The sequence below is a fragment of the Takifugu rubripes genome, chromosome 2, assembly GCF_901000725.2.
Source record: "Takifugu rubripes chromosome 2, fTakRub1.2, whole genome shotgun sequence".
Classification (NCBI taxonomy): domain Eukaryota; kingdom Metazoa; phylum Chordata; class Actinopteri; order Tetraodontiformes; family Tetraodontidae; genus Takifugu; species Takifugu rubripes.
In genome coordinates, this window is record NC_042286.1 from 2,943,551 (window position 1) to 2,963,256 (window position 19,706).

The following is a 19,706-nucleotide window of genomic DNA, read 5'->3' on the forward strand; positions in this document are numbered from 1 at the left end:
ATCCCACGTAGTACTATGAAAAATTAGATCAAAAACATTCAGTACGGTAGATGTTTTTATTACCGTAAGAGACGAGTCACTGACGAGTGACAGCCACTCTTTCACTTGTATGTTTATACAGAGACCTTAAATCCAAATTTCATCACATCAGGATTTTTTAACTTTTCTTTTAATTTAATCCGCTTAGCAACATAAACAAATATATTCTACGGGTGTCTATGCTTTTTTTTTCAAACGGTGTCTGTAATGCAGCTACCTTGAAATACACCTTTGTATCAGCTACACACAAATTACGTTGTTTATGCTTTTTTACTCAAGCAATGAACAATCTAAAACTCCCCGATGGCCCACCTCTAAAATCTTCTATTTTCATGGCGGTGGCGATTGCTTTTGCCTTCCGTCTGATTTGTACAGCGGAAACACCGTGGCTGCCTGTTCTGTGTGTGTTGACCCAGTCTTCCAGAAGGTTCTCAAGCTCGGGCCACCTGTGATATTTACGTCTAAAAGCTTTTGTCATCTTTTTGCTTTGGATCAGTTCTTCAGGCGGCCGTCTCCACCTTCTCGCCATTGATTACCGTAATGTATGCCAAGATTACACTCGATTTCTTTCTTCAACCGCCAGAGTGATCGCTTTTAACTTAAAAGCCGCATCATATCCTTTTCTTCTAGTAGTTTCCACGTTGATGAGGGTTAGTAAAAATGACTGATTCACAATAGTTGTGATAGTGCGCCACGAAAAAAAACATAAATAAGCCACACCGTAGAATAAGTCACAGTGTTTAAAGTGTAGGAAAAAAAGTAGCGGCTTATAGTCCGGAAATTACGGCAGTTAAATACGAGGACTAATCCAGCAGTTAATGCTTCAGATGAAACCTCATCCTTGCCGGAATACGTCATGTGCTTTTGTTCAGCCCAGTCATCAGGAAAAGATTTCCCACTATTGGATCCTCACATGCAGCATTTATTGGGTAAGTCGGGGTGGTGGGGTTAAAAAAAAAAAAATCCTTCAACACCTTTTTCACAATTTCATTCTTGTATGTCTACAACCAATGTGGCGGTAACCTTGAAATCATAATCCAAGATCCACCTTCGGTGACGGAGGCCACACCTCCATCTGCAGGTGTCGTTTTTACGGTCCATAATGGCCAAAACCGCCCTGCTAGCGTTCATGACTTGAAGGCCTCGTCCTTGGGCAGCTCTATGTACTTCCATCGCCTCAGGACAACCCTGTATTTCTCCGTGGACGTCGTCTCACCAAACACCCTGCGGGGGGCGACTCTCATGAGGGCGACGGTGTTGTTTTCACGGTTCTCTGACAGCACCAGGTCTAAAGTGTCCCCTACTTTCACCTGAGTAAAGTCAAACAAAAAGAAATTAGGTCTATAAAGTGGACACAGCGAGGAGGTGGAGTTCTGGCGCCGACACTTACGGTTTTGCTTTTTTTGATCAGTCTTTGTCCATTTAGCCGGAGTTTGTTGTCATAGAAGGCGTCCTCGATCTTACTGCCGCGAGACAAGAAGCTTCTTTGAAACAGGGCCATTGCTACAAAGCTTTGGTCTTACATGCGGTACCTGCCAAACAATAACGTGGTTTGGATCAGGCGAACTTACTTGCGCGCCAAGTCCAGGCCAGCTTTCATGATGACGTCATAGCGAAAGGACTGCACGTTCTTCTCAACATCCTTATAGTCTTTAGGGAGGTTTGAGTTCTCATCCGCATCGTCCTCGTAGTCACTGTCCTCCGGATGCACTTCATCGTCCTCCTCGTCTTCCTCACTTGTTGTCTTAGCGGAACCTTTCTTCTTGTTGCTTTTAAACCTCAGATGATGGAGAGGCCAAGCCCCCGCCGAGTCTCTGCCACAAGGAGCAGGTCTGTGAGAGCCGAGTGCTGGGATCGCTGCGCAGCCCCACAGCTGCCGTACGTGGATGGCTCTGGGGCACCATTCGGTCTGCCAAGGTCCGTATCCCGTAGCGATGATGTGGTGGGGATTCAACCTTCCCAGCTGCCTCATGGCGAGTGCGTGCACCACCAGCCTCTTCATACTGGTGCTCCAGCCAGTAACTGCAAATTCAGCATTTATGTTGACACTTGAGCAAGATAGAGACATAAAGTGCTTTGTTCATTTCATTTAACGATTAATATTATGACTTAAAATCCCTTTTGACAATGCAACGTCCATGCTTTTAGAGGAATGTGGCGTCTGGTTATATCGGATTGGGAGACAAATACATCTGAGACAAGTTTCTGTGCACCTTCAAAATAAAAGACCGTCATTATTTCCTGTGTACGTACCGATTGTGCCATTCAGACCAGACATTTAGCAGCATGTTTGATTAATAAATGTGGAAATGAATGCATTGCATAAGAAAATAATTGGAAGATTTCCAATGTGATTGTTTCACATCCATTCCAACTTCCCTGGCAACAAATGGATATTAACAAGGGTGTAAATATGCCCGTTGCGTGTGTACATCATTTTCCTACATTTTCCATAGGTCAATAAAATGCTCCCTGTGCTTGACAGAGGTTAAAGGGATCCTTGAATACAGGCTAGCTAAACTTCTCAACTGTCGGTGAAGGTTCTGGTACAATGCACGACTTAATTAGCAACTAACCGTACACAGGCAATTTTGGCACATTGGTCATATTTTCATGGTATGAATTTAATGATTTTATGTCATATAAGACAAAGTGGTAGATCGCTCACCTATTGAGTAACCCCGCATGGCTAATTTGACGTCGCCTGTCTCTTCTTCTTCTGTGGAGTTGATGCCAGTTGGCATCTGTTAAGTTGCATTACTGCCACCTTCCGGTTCTCCCAGGTTTCTCATTAAATCCGTTTTTAATAGACCCCATAGAGATTTTTTTTTAAAATGTTAAAACGTCTTTCCTCCCACCTGAACCCGCTACATAATTTGCATATCTTGCTGTCTCTGGTCCTTGACAATACTCGCATAGCACAGTTGGATGTTTCCCCACATGTGTAGAGGTTTGTTTAAGTTACTGTCAGCGATCCTGATCCTTGTAAATGCTACCTGCAACTTTCTGTTCCTTCCGTTGACCCTCTTTCCAATGTTCGTTGGCTTCCCCCCCTCCCACACAATGCTCCTGTCCTCGGACTTTGATCATTTAATTTAAACAGTGCTCCTCTTAAATGCTTCTTTTGCCACGTTGCCTGCCCTGACTTTCCTTAAAATCCCCAGGTGTGTTGGGGTCCAAACCATCACAACACAAAACCATGTCCCTGCACATTTCCCATATTCTGTGATTACATTTATCACTAGATCTCGGTAACTATTTTAATATTTAAGGCTGCTACTGAATCAGTGATGATTGACTTCTTGGTGTTATGATGAAACTACTGCAGTGTGATAATATTGCAATCAACTCATGAGCAAATCCACTTATGTGATTAGATGTTCTTTGGGTGAGCTCTTCCTCACACTCTGTCCCGAGGGTCACTTTGTACACAGAAATACAGCGGTGCTGCCACCTGCCGTAGAGGATGCGAACTGCTTTTAAGGAAACCGAATGTTACCGTTAGAGATAAGGAGGCATCAAGAAAATAAAAATAAATGTCTTAAAAAAAAAAAACAATTCACTTTAGTAAAATTCAGTGTATTTCAATTCAACTAAAGCTACGTGAATGCTGTACGACAAGTATCAAATTGTAGTACAAAAACGATCCAAAATAATAATGCGTGCAGTATCACAGCAGTAGTGCATCCTAATACATGTGGTGTAAAGTCCATTAATATAACTGAATTTTCAACAGAAATTAAATGAATTGATATGTAAATCAATCAGCTCTAGGGATCTAGTCCAACATCGCGTTTTAATTTAAACATACATTTATTGCAATATTTGTTTTTCCAGCATAACTTTGAGTACATTTCATTTAAGATATTCATACAATTTTTCCTCCAAGAAGAACATTTTTAAGTATTTTACTGGAAGTTTTGAGTGCTCTTTTCATTCCTCGTCGGGTACATTCTTGTGAATGTACAATACCCCATCTAGCACATGTTAATATTATGAGGGAATTTACATTAGCATTCATGGTCACTGCAATAAAAGTGTCACCTCAAGTGCATAATACTAGTGTCACTTTATTATTGAAACTACAAGGGTTTATTCATGTACAGTAATTGAGATGATATAAAATTATCATTAACCTTGCATCATGTTCACATATAACCAAAAATGTATTTACAGTACATCCTTGCATAAACTGCCTGGAAAACTCGTCAAACGAGAAAAAGAATATGTGCATGGATTTAATGATCTGGCTTTGTCTACACACAGGCTCTTATCTTCTCAATCCCATATTAGCCTCCTGCATCGGAAAGAAATGTAGAAAGAAATACGTCTCATCACAATAAGACACATGTTGATATGTGGCAGTTATTGGTCATGAAAAAAGTAAAAACAATGTGCAAACAAATGTAGCATAAAGCATCCAGGCTTTATAGTCGTTTTTGTTTTAAAGGACACTCAGTGCTAGGTCTGAAACGCTTTTACAGGTAACAGAAGTGACACATTAGGCTCAGTCCAAAGTAATGAACTCAATTGTGCATCTAAACTGCTCTGTAGTGTAAACATGTAGCACCAGCATCCGCCATCAGTCCGTTTCCTCATTCAAGACACCACCACAATGATTTCACTCTCATTACATCACTAAACCAACACACACAATTATTATAATTATAATTGTTCAATCTTTTTTGCTGTTGTCAAATGATATTCCAGTAAATTCAGAAAACGACTGACACAAACAAAACACAATTCCAATTTTTACGCTTGCTGAATCCTTTCACAGATCTCCGTCACATTGGCTGCAGGTTGCCATAGTGACCGATGTATCGCTGCGAAATGAAGAGGCGAGACATGTATATGATTTTCTTCTGTTTTGAAAGGATGGAATGCTTATAAATAGTCTGAACTTGGCAATTATTTCTGTTGTTTTTTGCAACTGAGATTAAGCTGAAAAGCAGATATATTTCTTTTATTTCTTTTGTTTACGTGGCTTTTGAAAAAGATTCTGTGAGGTAACTGCAGCTTCACCTTCAGCTGTGGTCATGTACAGTGTAACAGTCCTCCTCTGCATGGATTTCGTGGTCAGCCAGGCAGACTTGATATTTGCGTCCACTTTGCTCTGCGCTAATTCTTCTGCCTTATTGCTTGAATCACACATTCACCAGTCTGCCCTTTCACATCTGTGATGTTCCTATTGGGCCAACGTGACTGTCAGTCACTGCATAGTCATAAGGAAGTCTCCACACAAGAGCCGTTCCTGTGGAACGACCTGTGGTTGTGGCAGTTCTCGCTGCAGTGGACGATCAGCACCGGGTAGCAAAGGGCGTCCTCATAGTCCGGGGGTCCTTCGTCGTCTGTGTTGAGGCGCTCTGACAGGCAGCGGGTGTTCTCACTGGGACTCTCCTGGTCGTCCAAGCTGCCGCTCCTCCAGAAGCAGCTGCGCTGGGAGCCGTAGCGTCGCGCTAAGGAGAAGCGACTACTGCTGAAGGGGATGCGGGAGCTGGCGCCGGTACAGATGCTCACGGCGCTCCTGGAGAATACCGAGGAGCAGCTGATGGCTCGGTGGCAGCGCTCGCAGTTCTGACGTATCCCGCTGAAATTGGAGGGGCGCTGGGCCAGGTCTATCAGGCCGGCCTCGGAGTAGCTGGGCACCAGCTGCTGGTTGGACCGGATGTGCCATTCCAGTTCCGTGCTGTCGATGGTGTTGACTCGAGGGATCCGGCGCCAGTAAGGTCGATCGTCACAGGGCGTCACGGGGACGTAATCGTTCCCGAAGAGCTTCTCGACTCGATAGTGGACGTAAGCCGTGTGGTACTCGGTGAAGACTCTGAGAGGCCAGGAGAAAGTGAGGAACGAGGCGAACCAGAAGACGTAGTGGGACAGATACCAGGGGTGGTGGTCCGGATCGCACAGGACCATCACATACTCCTTGAGGTCGATGTTTTTCAGGTGCATGCCTTCCCGGGCCTCCATGTAGTCGTCCAGGCCCTCGTTGTCAGTGAAAAACCTCGCTCTCTGCGTCAGGTAGGAATTCTCAGACTCCACGTTAGCAAAGCTAAAGCACTTGGTGAAGCGCATCTTTGTGAGCGCACACTTCTCCAGCCCCAGTAGCTGTTTGGAGACGTCTTTCACGCCACAGTGGCTGTAATCAAATTCAGCTTCGGCCACGTGAGTGTTGACCCGTTCGTGGTATACCTGAGTGCTGGTGTAAGCGTCTCCGTTGCGGTAGCGCGTGACCTGCCGCGTCCGCCGCACGTAGTGGTAACTGATGGCCTTCCACCAGATGCAGGGCTTAGCCTGCTGCATTCTTTGGATGCGCTCGTAGATTCCCTCCACGTCTACTTTGTGCTGCAGCTCGTTTTTCACATGACAGTGCCAGCACTCCACCAGGTAGACTAAATAGAGCATGCCCAGCAGGGCCAGGGGGATGTAGATGTAGCCGTCGGAGCAGGGGCTGTCGTGGTACATCATGGATTTCCCCTTAAAGGCGCTGTCAAAGGTGAGACGGGTCACCTCGGTCACGTGACACCACACCATCGCGCCCATGCAGCCGTACATGAGGACGGAGAGCAGCAGGCATTTCCAGAAACTCTCTCGGCAGAGCGACTTGCTCAGCGACTGCTTGAGGGGCCGTTGCTATGGAGTCAAAACAAACACACATGGAAATGAATCGGACCTTCAGATGAGATATTTTGCCCGCCGTCGTCTCAGAGTGGCGAGGCTCCCGCCGAGGGGTCGAGCCAACGTTGGGGAGACACAGAATCAGAGCTTATCACCCTCCACAGCCGGTGATTGAACACAAGACACAATGCTGGGAACAGCATCAAACCACCTCGGCGCGTGTGCTGAACTAGCATATGTGGAAGGCTACACATAAACCATCTGAGATACAGGCAGGTGATACTGGAGACTACAACGTACCTCCTCTCTGCTTTCCTCCTCGAAGACGGTGGTGGTGGCGGTGCTGGTCTCGCTGGCCGTGGCAGCTGATGCTGGCGGGGACATGATGCTGGAGCTGATGATCTCAGGGCGTGGGAGATGTCACTGCCGCGCTTCTGCAGAGTCCCTCGAGCAAGACGAGCGTGTGCCTCAGACGTGCATCACATCTGTCTCCATTTTGAGCTACTCCACCCTATGGAACGCCTGAGACGACGGGATGAGGTGGGGGGGGGGGGGGCGTTTAACTCACTGAAACCTAAATAAAGGAGAAATCTCTGGTGAATAGGAAGGGGGTAGAACGACGGAGAGGGTTGGGCGTCTGACTAGAGAGGCTGCATCCCGCGTTGTACGGATTGGCTGTCGGTGCCGCAGTAACAGGATCGGAGGGGATGTTTTTTTCTATTAGCCTGTTGGTCATTGTAAAATGAGCGTGTCCTGCCCCCCTCCCCGCTCCCGCAGCTGGTGTCCGTATCGGCGTGTGCAGGGAGGTGGAGGCGCCTTTACGCAGAGCCGGACGCGACGCAGCGCTCGGCTGAGGCAGGTGGAAGGATCTGTTCTGCTCCACTGCGCCGGGCTTCCGGGGAGGATCGGGCTGCGACGGGGAGATTTTCCTTCAATCTGAGATGAAAACTTGGGTTGTTGATTTCCACCAGCGAGGGCCCGTTTGGCGGAGGGATTTTGCGATTGTGAGCGTAAAAAGCAGCCACACTTGTGTCCCCGGAGGCCACGTTTTAAAATGTTTTATAAAGACAAAGCTCAACCAAATCATGAAAAGCAACGTTTGAAATGATATGAGGAACATTTCTATACACGAATCTTTCACAATATATGAACGTCTGTAATGTAGATTCATGCTGCTGTGAATGGTTGCGTCATATTGTTGTAACAGTATTGAGAATTTTGCTTGTTTTCAATTGAATCAAGGAACCAAATAATATTTGATTTAATGTAATCAGTAGTGTAATATCAGTAGGGAGCCACAACATGTATAAACTGATTTAATAAAGACATTAAACAATGAAGCACCAGGCATTTACCAGGCAAAATTTATTGTTCACGAAATATATCAAAACATTATGCACGTTATGGAATAAAAAAAGAACACGTGACATTAAGATTAGTAAAAAATACATTTTAAAAATCACAAAATGGTATGTGCACACAAGAATGTCGTTAACATCACCTGAATTTTCCAGCATTATTTGGGCAACGTCTCAAAAAAGTTACAAAAACACCCTCAAAGGCTGTTTGAACTGACGGTCTGATTTTACTTTTTATTGTTTTGTTTTAATGTTGTCATCCATTGGATAAATGCGTGGATTTTAAGACGTGTTTCTTATATTAAAGGATCAAAAATCACATGTTTCATATTATAGCAGATGAGATCAACGATAAATGTATAGAATCATGGTGGAAACATAAGCGTATCCTCAGTAACAGGCCTTCATGTGGGTAATATCTGAACTGTTGACTACTTTTCCCAAGGTCTTCTTTTCTGTTGATAAAGATTGATTATGGGAAAAAAGGATTATGACAGAAACATTACAGTCTCTACTTTGTTTCTTGATGTAAATATATCCATTTAATGGAACAAAACCAGCGCTACTTACAGGATACACGTTGGACAGGTTGTTGAAAAGCACCTGTCCCGCACTCACTTTGTTTCTCACTCCTCTGATGGTCCCATTCTTGCTGCAGATGTTGATCCTCTTGTTGCTGAACAGCTTCTCTCTCTTGGCACTAGCATACAAAAGCAGGTCATCGGCTTCACCGCCGTTCTCGTCCTGGGCCGCCCCAAGCCCGTTTAGGTGGCTGTTGGCCTCCCCGGTGGGATGTGGACTCCCCTGCTCTGCGCCTGCATGGCTGCTTTGCTCGGAGGCTGCAGAGTCTGACAGTGAAGCACACCAGGCTGTTTCATCCTTGAATACCTCCGCCAAGACCCGGCCGCTGTTGGCAGCTGCTACTCGGAACCTCACTGTTTTTCCAGCCTTTTCTTTCTCTTTTTTCCAGTGTGGCTCCTCCATTGTTACACAGCAATGACTCACATGGCTCTCATTCCTCTCGGGGAAGCTGGTTATGCTCCTTGCTGCTGTGACATTAGTGATATAATTAGCAGACAATATTGTCCCGCTTTGATGTGTCAAAATGAACTAAAAGTACTCTGGCTACAAACCCTGACACCAAAGTGTTCCATAATAGATGAAGCTGCCATGGCAACAGCCACAGGGAGCAAACAGTAACTTATATGACCGCTTTCAATAATTTATAAAGGTGAGTTTCAAAACCCATGGACGCCCGAGCCTGTCTTAGATATGTGTCCAAACAATGCTGCTGTGAAGCACACACACCCTTTTGTGCACTTCAAGCTCATCGGTCCTTAAAGTAAGAGGGGCATTAGCTTGCAATCACTTTCCAGGCAGCAGAAAAGCTCACTGTTGCAGAGCAGCAAGAAAACGATATTGATTTTGTGTTGAAGCCATCACTGGTGTTTAGGAAGCCAGTGGTTTGAACAAAAAAAAAAAATGCTTTGCTTAGTTTTTCTTACTTACTCAAACTGACTGTGCAAATGCACAAAACACCACATTCTGTGCGTGCGTGTGTAAAGAACACAATGGAATGTATCTAAACTACGAAAAAACGGGTTTAGAAATCGAATTTATTGCATATTTTATTGACATTAACATTGATAGAAAGCAATAAATATATGTATTATAGCTATTGTGATTTGTGTTCTATAGGTACCGTTTTTGTGTTCTATAGGTACCGTTTTTCCAAGCATTTCTAGCAGAATTCCCCAGTGACGCTTGTAAGAAGCGAACAGCAAGATTGTAGTTCACCTGTCGGCCTCTAGGTGACAGTATTACTGTCGCTAGAGTACCTCACAACAATCGACAACGAAGAAGAAGAACAGACGCATGGTATCAACATGGGGAAAAGAAGACAGAATAAGGAGCTTCTGGCCAATTTAACCAAAAAACAGAAGAAACACCTGAAAGAATTTGGAGAGGAGCACCCGTTTCATGACGCGTAAGCAAAACAATAAGCTATTAAGCTAAATATAGCTTAATGTAAAGAACTAGATGTAATACATTTTAAAGCTGTTGAACAACCAAGTGTTATTTGTGTTTCCTTGCAGTGTAAATGAAAGATCTGAACGGACAGAAATAGTTGAACTGGTGAGTGACACTGTGACAAAGTTCAAGTTTTGAAATATGAAAATAACGATTGTAGTGACTAAACAACATGACACTGCAGTCAAATGATAAATAATCATCAGTAATTACATTCCAACAAATTAAAGGCATGCATACATACATTGTGGCAACTGAAATACACACTACTACTAAGATCTGAATATATAGTGATGCTGTTGTGCATGTGGTGTTCCAGCCACCAAGCCCAGAGCACTTTGATGCTGATCCTTATAAGCAAGACGAGGAGGAAGAAGAGGAGCCAGAGCAGAAAACAGCCTACCAGAAACTTCTCTCAACCCTCAGCCAGCCCACCAGTAAGGAACTGAGTGAAGAGAGCAGTGAGAGTGAAGAGGAGGAAGAGGAGCTTCTGGAGGAAGGTGGGCTCTTTGAACTCCAACACAATGAAAGCAGCGTTGAACATTTTGCAGTCAACCAATGTGAGCTTTTGCTTTTTGTTATAGCGGACAGCAACGGAGATGGTGAGCCTGACGAGGGTCAAAGTTCAGATGAAGAAAAGGCCGTTGAACAAGATGCAGAGGAGCCTTTGAGTACGATGGTGCAAGAAGGAAGAAATGAGGTAGAAGAGTTTATCGACGAAGAGCACGAGTCTCAGTTCTGTCTGGAGACTAACTTCATGGATGAAGAAAAAGAAGAAGACAGAACTCCAGAGCAGAAAGACAGCTCAGGTAAATCCACACCTACATGATCCGATTCACAACAAGGAAACTATTGCAAACGGGCTAAAATATTCTATTCATCCACAACAATAACCAGACACACCTCCTCATTTAATGGTTTTCCTTTATTTTCATAACTATTTACTGTGTAGATTTACACTGAAGCCATAAAAACCACAAATGGATTTAAGTAGAAAAGAACAAAGTGTGAAATAGCAAAGCATTTTGTGGATCCTTGGAAAAAGCCACCCTTCGCTTTGATTCCTGCCTCTGGAGGTGGTTTTCCAACAGTCTTGAAGGAGCCCGCAGAGATGCTGAGCACTAGTTGGCCCTTGTACCTTTACTCCGCAGTCCCTCTCATCCCAATGAATCATGGTCCAACTGAACTCAACCTGGATGGGAAGGAATGTTGCTGCTCTGGTAACTGTGCAGAAAATAGGAAAAATAAAGAAAGAATTCCAACTGTTCCAACCCATGTAGTTTTTATGCTTCCAGTCAACGTCATATCAGCAGGATTTACACCAGCCGTTGATTTTTCTATTCAACCTTTTTCTTCACATTTTCTTTGCAGATGTGTTTTCACAACATTTGGACAGTGAACTCAGTGAGGAGGATGTTCAGATTCTAACATCCGACTGCAAAGCAAAGACTCAGATCCCGGTATTACATCACTGTTCAAATCTAGAATCTATTTTTTAAGAGTTTGCTTATTTCACTGTCGTTGCTTCTGTCAATTTTAGTGGCCGAAATTGGGAACTTTACTCGTTACAAAACCTCTGGACAAGTTTGGATCCATCGGCCCTCAAAAAGACACAAAACTCCCTGCTTGGCATAAACTTTTGGAGACACGCTGGAAGACTCTAAATCAGATGTCCAGTTCTAAAGGTGCAAACGAGGAAACCAGCCCGCTACAACTGGAACTACTCGCTGCTATGGGGACTTACAAGGACCTTTACTACCCAGAGGTGTGTCCTCTGAAGCAGGGCCCACAGGTTCGGAGCGCATACTGTCTCCACATTCTCAATCACGTCCTGAAGGCCAACTCCCAGGTCCTAGCTCACAACGCTCAGCTCAGAGATCAGAAGACCAAACCTGGAGCTGGACTGGAGGAGGAACCCAGAGATCAGGGACTGACCCGGCCCAAGGTAAAGAGCTTTATTTTATTTTAGGCCTGATCTCCAGCTGCCAGGATCACATATCTTAAGATGTGTCACCATCACGTGAACTCTAAAAAGGCTTTTTTTTCTAATGAAAGTCTTCTATTTTTAAAAATGATCACAAGGTCCTCATTCTCGTCCCATTTCGTGGCGGAGCTCTCCAAATCGTCCAGACGCTCATAAGCCTTATGGAGTCTAAAGGCAAGAAGATTGTGGTCAACAACAAGAAAAGGTTCAAAGACGAGTTTGGAGAGGACGAGGACGATAAGCCACCCAACCTGCAACGACCAGATGACTACCGCGCCATTTTCTCCGGAAATGTGGACGATCACTTCAGAATAGGTGGAGAGGAGAAAGTCGAGCCACTGCCTGATTCGCTGTGAGTTTTCCAGTCTGAGTCTAATTATCGCTGTGCTCTGCACTCACCAGGCATCTCTATCGTGAGGAGCAGCATTCGTCTGTACTCCCCCTTCTACTCATCAGACATCATTATTGCTTCTCCACTCGGCCTGCGAACGGTGGTGGGGGCAGAAGGAGAAAAGAAGAGGGACTTTGACTTTCTGTCTTCTATTGAGCTGCTGGTGCTGGAGCAAGCAGACGTCTTCCTCATGCAGAACTGGGAGCACGTCTTGGTAAGAACACACACCAGTTCAGTGTGTGAACGCCTGTTTGATTTACTGCTGGGAAGGACATGGCAGTTAAAATGCAGCAACAATGTGTCTTAGATAAACATTTTAGTAAATTGAACAGTTTTTTGGCTATTTTATGGTCTCAAAAGTGTTTCTTCAAAGTTTGTAAATTCATACTCAAACTATCAAGTGAAAACTTTGCATCCTAACACGCAACAGACATGGTTCTGTAGTCTCCACTCATAATGATCCATGAATACAGATGTTAAGGGGTGGGGGCATCTTTAGAGGACAATATTGATTAATTTTGTATGGCAATGTATCAATATATACACGTCAAGTACCGATCTTTTGTCACATAATTTGCAGACGTGAACTGGAGCAATAGTGATCGTTTATTTTGTCCACTAGATGGTGCTATTGTTTTTCATAGATGAGGTCATCAAAAGCTTACATGCTTATTTGACTATAAAGCTTCTCTATTTAATGCCATTTAATATCATTTAAAATGAGCACATTTACTTCCAAATAGCCAAGTGGTTGAATGGCCTCCACAAGCAGTTTGCAGTTGATGGACTTTTGTCTTCCAGCATGTGATGAAGCACCTGAACCTGCAGCCGCTTGACGCCCATGGAGTGGACTTCTCCCGGGTGAGAATGTGGAACCTCAACAACTGGGCCAGGCACTATCGGCAGACACTAGTGTTCAGCTCTATCCAAGACCCACAGATCAACAGCATCCTCACAAAACACTGTGCCAACTACCGAGGACAGGTACCGTTATCTCCTCCATTTAGATGTGAATGTCGGTAAAGCTGTCCCACAAAACAAAACCTTTTAAATGTAAAGTGACATTAATTGCTTTTCTTTGACTGTGTCTCTTTTTAAACATACGCTTTGTGTTTTATTTTATAATCTCAGATTTCTACTAAGAACATGCCCAAAACAGGCTCCATCTGCCAGGTTTTGGTCCAGCTCCCTCATATATTTCAAATGTTCTCAGCTGACAGCTTCATGGACCAAGATGCTCGGTAAGATCTTAGTAAAGGTGAATCATAAGTCTGTTGCTATTACATTTGAACTGGTTGATCCCACCAAACTACATCTCTCTGTTTTTCCTGTTGCCCTCCCAAACTTCTAGGTTTCAGTTCTTTTTAGATAAAGTGCTGCCTCAGTACAGGGACTCAGCCATGTCCCACACTCTCATCTACATCCCATCTTACTTTGACTACGTCCGGTTGCGCAATTACATGAAGAAAGAAGAACTGGATTTTGCCAGCATCTGCGAGTATTCCAGCAGATCAGAGGTGTCCCGGGCCAGACACTTCTTCCAGAGAGGAAATAAGCAGTTTGTGCTCTTCACTGAACGCTTCCACTTCTACAAGAGGTCAGTTTTTGGAAGAGATTGCTTGGTTAGTAAGTAGAGGAACACAGCTGATCTCCATAGCAACCTAAAAAAGAAACAGACATTTAATCCTGATCAGTTAAACCTCAGATTTCACATTCCTGTCTGTTATGGCATATAAATTGATCTGAACAGCGTAGATGAAATGTTGTAGAGAGGCTGCACAAGCCAGTCAACACTACATTCAGTAAGGTTATGTCTTTGTTTTACAAGAGATGGTGGTTTCTATCATTTTCTTCTGGCGGTAGCTCAGTCTGTGGTTGAGAAGCAGGGGGTTCTGGTTGACCCCCGAGTTGGACAAAATTGCGGGTAGCTGCTAGGACACCTTCAGAGCTCTGCCGATTTGCCCATTAGCAGGGCACCAAAGCCCCAAACACTCCCAAGATCTCCGATATGGGGCTTGGACAGGTTCCAGTATCCTCTTCTGTGAGCGTTTCTAATCCCGGCCCGTCTTTCGGTTCTGTTCTCTCTTAAGGTACACCATTAAAGGGATCCATAACTTAATATTTTATGGACTACCATCCTTCCCCCACTTCTACAGCGAGGTTTGTAACATGCTGGCGGCAGGGGGGCAGGGGGAAGAGGCCAGCTGGACCTGCACCACCATTTACTCCCGTTACGATGCCCACAAGTTAGCCGCCATCACTGGAACGCAGCGAGCCGGACAGATGCTGCACTCTAACAAGACCGTTCACCTCTTTATCACAGGAGGGGACGATAAACGCTCCCGATGAGCCACGTGGGACATCTGCTGTAAATGATTACAGAAGAATAAACACAGACAAAATACTTTAATCTGTTTATATTTTTATGTGTTGATGAAGGACATTGGTTCTGTAAAATGTTATTTCATACGACAGTGCCTGATTATTCTTAACAGCTGAAAATTAAGTAATAAACTGGTGCTCTGATGGTGCCCAATTTGATTTTTTTTTGGGGGGGGGGCATGATACTTGTGCATAAATATATAAAGTTGTGCTACAGACTTTTTTAACATAACAGGAGTGTGCAGAAATACTACTGGTGCCATTTTCGCAGTTGGAAACGTCAGATATGTCACGTGACATCAGCTGATCTTCAAACACTGGACCAGATGAGTAAAAAAATCATTTAGGCCAGCCCCCATAATTATTAACTTTCTGAGTTGGTGTCAAATGCGACTTTGGTCACGGAGCAACAGTAAATCGCGCGCTCTCCTACCTGACAACGCATTTGGAAAGCATGGAGGATCCCAAGCAGAAGCTGAAACTGAAGCGGGAAGTGGGGCTGATGGGAGCTGTGTCACTTATCGCTGGGACGATGATCGGCTCTGGGATCTTCATGACCCCGCAGACGGTGGTGGGCTCCATCGGCAGCACAGGGGCCAGCTTGGTGGTGTGGGCGTCCTGTGGCTTACTGGTGATACTGGTGTCTTTCTGCTATGCTGAGCTGGGCACCATTAACCAAGAGTCGGGAGGCGAGTACATCTACATCCTCAGGACCTTTGGGCCGGTCATGGCCTTCGTGCTGGTCTTCAGCTCCGTGTTTTTCGTGAGACCTGCTGGGATCGCTGGGATGGGCCTGGGTTTTGCCCAGTACGTGGTGGCTCCCTTCTACTCAGACTGTCAGCCTCCAGTGTTGGTGGTAAAATGTGTGGCGGCGGCCGCAATCCTGACTCTCGGCATCGTGAACTGCATTAATGTTCGCCTCTCGATGTCAGTGCAGGTTTTTTTTACGGTGGCCAAAGTTCTGGCCCTGGCTGTCATCATAATAGGAGGTCTAGTCATGCTCATCCAAGGACACACTGAGAACTTTGATGACTCTTTTAAGAACACTAACCTTGGCATCAATCCTATTGGGATTGCCTTTTATCAAGGATTGTGGTCCTATGACGGATTCAACAATCTGAATTATGTAACCGAGGAGCTTAAACGTCCAGAGGTGAGGTCTGCGCATCAAGATCCAGCCAACATTTGCCACACCATTACTACAAAGGCATCAAACAATCATTTTACCATTGTTTATTGCTTTATTACCTTGGTTTTTAAAATCCTTTTGACCGTACTTTAATTCAAGGTCACATTTTATGGTCCACAGGTTTTACAGCATCCAGAACAATAACATCAGCAACACTGCCACCTAGTCAGATTTTCACCTCAACTCTGCCACTGCTGATAACCAGACTTGGTTATTGACTTGGAGGCCACTAACCAGCCTAAGGGCACTATTATCTCCCTGCTCATTTGTTGGTTTTATTGGACAACAGGCTCAACAGCTGGCTGAATGGAGCTTATATTTATACCAATATGGCTCATTCTCAACATGATGCTCACTTCTGGATTAGTGCTTTACTACTGTGGCTTCCAGGTGTGCCTCTGTCTTTACTCCAAGGACTGAGCCGAATTGGAAAAAATCAAAACCCATGTTTTAGACAGCTGCACCACTGAATCACATTTCTAAGTCAGAACTGTCCAGTGAAAAAAATGTAAATCTGACTTTATCTGACCATACATTTTATGGCTTATCCTGTTACTGTTTTGCCAGTTTACAATTTTATTTTCAAGAATCTTTAGGGGTGTGGGCTTGCTTATCTCCCATCTACGTTTACCTTTCATTCTGCGTTTATGTTTCATTCGCTTTTTCTTTACCCATCTGTACGACTATGGCAGACAAGAAGCCCGGGGCCTTGACCGTGAAGCGGGAAATCGGCTTGTTTGGTGGGGTAGCTCTGGTATCGGGATCTATGATTGGATCTGGTATATTCATGTCCCCACAATTTGTCCTGGGGTATGTTGGGAGCCCTGGAGCCAGTCTGGTGATCTGGGCCCTCGCAGGATTTGTAGCAATGTGTGCAGCCTTGTGCTACACGGAGCTCGGGACCATTATTCCTGAATCGGGAGGAGAATTCATCTACATACTGAGGATCTATGGTTCAGTGCCGGCTTTTTTTGCAGCCTACACTTTTGCAATCGTTGTGAAGCCAATGGGGATTTCTGCAACCGCCTTCAGTATTGCAGAGTACGCCACAGCACCGTTTTACCCAGGCTGCCCCCCTCCTCAGCTCCCGGTGAAGTGCACAGCAGCAGCTGTTATACTCCTGGTTGCCACAGTCAACATCTTGAATGTCCGGGCTGCCATCAGGATCCAAGTGGTCTTTTTAGTGGCCAAAGTGCTGGCTCTGGTGTTAATCATCATCGGAGGGGTTGTGACCATTTTTCAGGGCAGGAGCATCATCGATGTCAATCTAAATGTGGAGCATTCTTTTAGAGGCACAGAGTTCTCCCTAGGCACCGTAGGAATGGCGTTTTATCAGTGTCTGTGGTCATACGCTGGCTGGTACAACTTAAACTATGTGACAGAGGAGCTGAAAAGACCAGAGGTAAAAATACACACTGGCCACATTTTTAACTTGCGTCAGTGTATTAACTTTTAGTATTTAACCTCCCTCCGAGGCAGACTTGTCTATGTGTGAATGCAAACTTATAGGACCCCCCCCTCAACTCAGCACAGGTTGTGTTAATGGTTATGTCCCTGCAAAGATCAGTCATTCCAAAGCCAGAGGTGGTAAAAAGCAACAGTCAAAGTGTGTCGTTATGGCTGTAAATCTGCTCTTATCTGATGCTAAACTGTGAGTTTCACATGGTCGATAAAGAAAACAGATTACATAGATTCATAAGGAGATTACAGAGTCCATCTAAAACTGTTGTAGTACTGTTGTCATACACAACATGGCATGTAACTATCTCAACAACTGTTTATCATGAAAATCATTTTGGGGGGGAAGAATGATGGTAAATTACATTACTCACATGAAGCCAAACAATAAAATAAAGTTTTAATTGGAAAAAAAGGAATTATAATTTAATATTTAGCAACATATAATGTAATAATAAGTTATTAGTTAACAATTTTTCACACTACATGGATTTATTGTATGTAAAAAAGATTCAAATACCCAATGCAAAGGTGATATAAGATGAATGTTTCCATCTTTTTTGAGTGTTTTTGTATTTTTCGGATGTATTCTGAACCAGGTGAATCTTCCTCGTGCGATCATCATAGCCATCTCTCTGGTGACTGGCTTGTATCTGCTCGTGAACGTGAGCTATTTGACTGTGATGACCCCCAGAGAGCTCGTGTCCTCCAGCGCAGTCGCAGTGACCTGGGGGTGAGACCCCATGACACTCCCACACATTCACATTCAAATTCACAGGTCCTGCTGGTCAACAGTGCTGTTAACAGGGATGAGCCACATTTACAACACTAGAAACTTCTGCTGATCTCTATACTATAAGTACATTTAAGAGTTATTAATAGAGAGTAAATAACTTTATGACATCACGTTAGGGCTCTATAATCATGCATTGATTCCTTTTCCAGGTAATGTACATATCAGAAAAATTGGGGTCAGTAACTGAACTGAGACTGATTATTATCTGAATTATTTTTATTAATTGTAAACCTGATGTGGCTGTGAAGTCTCATATAGGTGCCTCAGCTGCCATTCGGGGCTCTTCAGTGGTCCTTTAAATATACAATTTAATAACAAAGAAAAGTCTCAGAAATGAAGTTTTAGGCTACAATTAACAATGTTGACATGTCAACATGGAAGGAAGGTGATAATGACATAACAGAACGGTCAAACAGTCGTTTCTAAGAGTGTTGTGTCCCCACAGGAGCAAGGTGCTTGGCAGCTGGGGCTGGATCATGTCGATTGCTGCGGCCTTGTCTGCTTTTGGATCCCTGAACGGCACCTTCTTTAGCGGCGGCCGCGTGTGCTTCGTTGCTGCCAGAGAGGGACACATGGTGAGCAGTTTCCGCAGCTACGGAAGCACGTTCCATTGGGTCAGAATGAGATGGCTGTGCAGCCAGATCCCCTCTGACCTGGTTCCAATTTGTAGCCAGATATTCTGGCAATGGCTCACGTCCACAGACTGACTCCTTCACCGGCCCTGATCTTCTCCACAATCATCTCCCTGATCGTGTTGATCCCAGGAGACTTCCAGAGTATCGTCAACTATTTCAGGTAAAGGTCAGGTCTTTGTTGCATGCATTGTGTAACTTTCTGGGTGTGTTTATAAAATATTGGTCTACATTTCATTCCAGCTTCACTGCCTGGTTTTTCTACGGCATCACTGTGTCTGGACTTCTCTACCTCAAGATTAAAAAGCCTGATCTTCCCAGGTCTTACAGGGTCGGTGTCAAACACGTTACAACCCGACACATCAATATCAATATACACACTTGATTCGTTTAGAGTGGCCTTCAGCATCTGCCCGTCTTTTCTTCTCTCCCCAGGTACCATTTGTCCTGCCTGTGCTGGTGATCATCGCATCCATATTTCTGGTGCTGGCACCCATCATAGACAAACCCCAGATTGAATTCCTCTATGTGACTTTATTTGTCCTCAGTGGAGCCGTATTTTATATCCCTTTCATTCACTATAAGTTGTGTCCGGGACTGTTGAACAAGCTAACAGTGTTCCTGCAACTTATGTTGGAGGTCGCCCCAGCAGAGAAAAACCTGTAAACTTGTGACTTTTTCAGTATAAAGTGCATCTAAAATGAGCTTATTGTCTATTTGTCTTTTCATTTCGACATGTGTTTTCTTATCAAAATGTAAAACTTCAGCCCAACACAATCCCATGACGCCTGTTAATAATCTCCTTTGCATTAATACAGGAACACTTTA

At 44.4% G+C, this 19,706-nt stretch overlaps 4 protein-coding genes and 1 pseudogene across 6 annotated transcripts; 3 read left to right on the forward strand and 2 right to left on the reverse strand.

The window, feature by feature from the left end:
* Positions 1-941: 941 nt before the first annotated feature.
* Positions 942-3,317, reverse strand: mtres1 (mitochondrial transcription rescue factor 1). 3 transcript variants are annotated; one of them, XM_029833003.1, is made up of 5 exons: positions 2,621-2,661; positions 2,182-2,252; positions 1,611-2,061; positions 1,430-1,502; positions 942-1,349 (listed from the first exon to the last, which is right to left on the reverse strand). In XM_029833003.1, the coding sequence occupies exons 1-5, from the start codon at positions 2,644-2,646 to the stop codon at positions 1,167-1,169; spliced, it is 804 nt and encodes a 267-aa protein (XP_029688863.1). In that variant the 5' UTR covers positions 2,647-2,661; the 3' UTR covers positions 942-1,166. The 3 variants fall into 3 exon arrangements, with proteins under 3 accessions (XP_029688863.1, XP_003962362.2, XP_011612756.1); XM_003962313.3 differs by lacking the exons at positions 2,182-2,252; positions 2,621-2,661 and adding an exon at positions 2,708-3,317; XM_011614454.2 differs by lacking the exons at positions 2,182-2,252; positions 2,621-2,661 and adding an exon at positions 2,708-2,761 and having other exon boundaries at positions 1,611-2,087.
* A 432-nt stretch (positions 3,318-3,749) lies between these two features.
* On the reverse strand, positions 3,750-9,254 carry LOC101069813 (transmembrane protein 151B-like). Its single transcript, XM_011614654.2, has 4 exons — positions 9,149-9,254; positions 8,586-9,061; positions 6,958-8,470; positions 3,750-6,672 (listed from the first exon to the last, which is right to left on the reverse strand). Exons 3-4 carry the CDS (start codon positions 7,039-7,041, stop codon positions 5,263-5,265), a joined length of 1,494 nt encoding a protein of 497 aa, XP_011612956.2. The 5' UTR covers positions 7,042-8,470; positions 8,586-9,061; positions 9,149-9,254; the 3' UTR covers positions 3,750-5,262.
* Positions 9,255-9,773: 519 nt separating this feature from the next.
* utp25 (UTP25 small subunit processor component) lies at positions 9,774-14,951 on the forward strand. Its single transcript, XM_003962315.3, has 12 exons — positions 9,774-10,002; positions 10,112-10,151; positions 10,366-10,546; positions 10,631-10,855; positions 11,418-11,506; positions 11,587-11,991; positions 12,129-12,345; positions 12,433-12,635; positions 13,223-13,405; positions 13,553-13,662; positions 13,773-14,018; positions 14,512-14,951. The coding sequence occupies exons 1-12, from the start codon at positions 9,902-9,904 to the stop codon at positions 14,768-14,770; spliced, it is 2,259 nt and encodes a 752-aa protein (XP_003962364.2). The 5' UTR covers positions 9,774-9,901; the 3' UTR covers positions 14,771-14,951.
* A 267-nt stretch (positions 14,952-15,218) lies between these two features.
* Positions 15,219-19,544, forward strand: LOC101070269 (b(0,+)-type amino acid transporter 1-like). Its single transcript, XM_003962316.3, has 6 exons — positions 15,219-15,956; positions 18,050-18,183; positions 18,692-18,821; positions 18,917-19,041; positions 19,122-19,209; positions 19,314-19,544. The coding sequence occupies exons 1-6, from the start codon at positions 15,258-15,260 to the stop codon at positions 19,542-19,544; spliced, it is 1,407 nt and encodes a 468-aa protein (XP_003962365.1). The 5' UTR covers positions 15,219-15,257.
* On the forward strand, positions 16,074-17,730 carry LOC115248891 (b(0,+)-type amino acid transporter 1 pseudogene; annotated as a pseudogene).
* Positions 19,545-19,706: the final 162 nt, after the last annotated feature.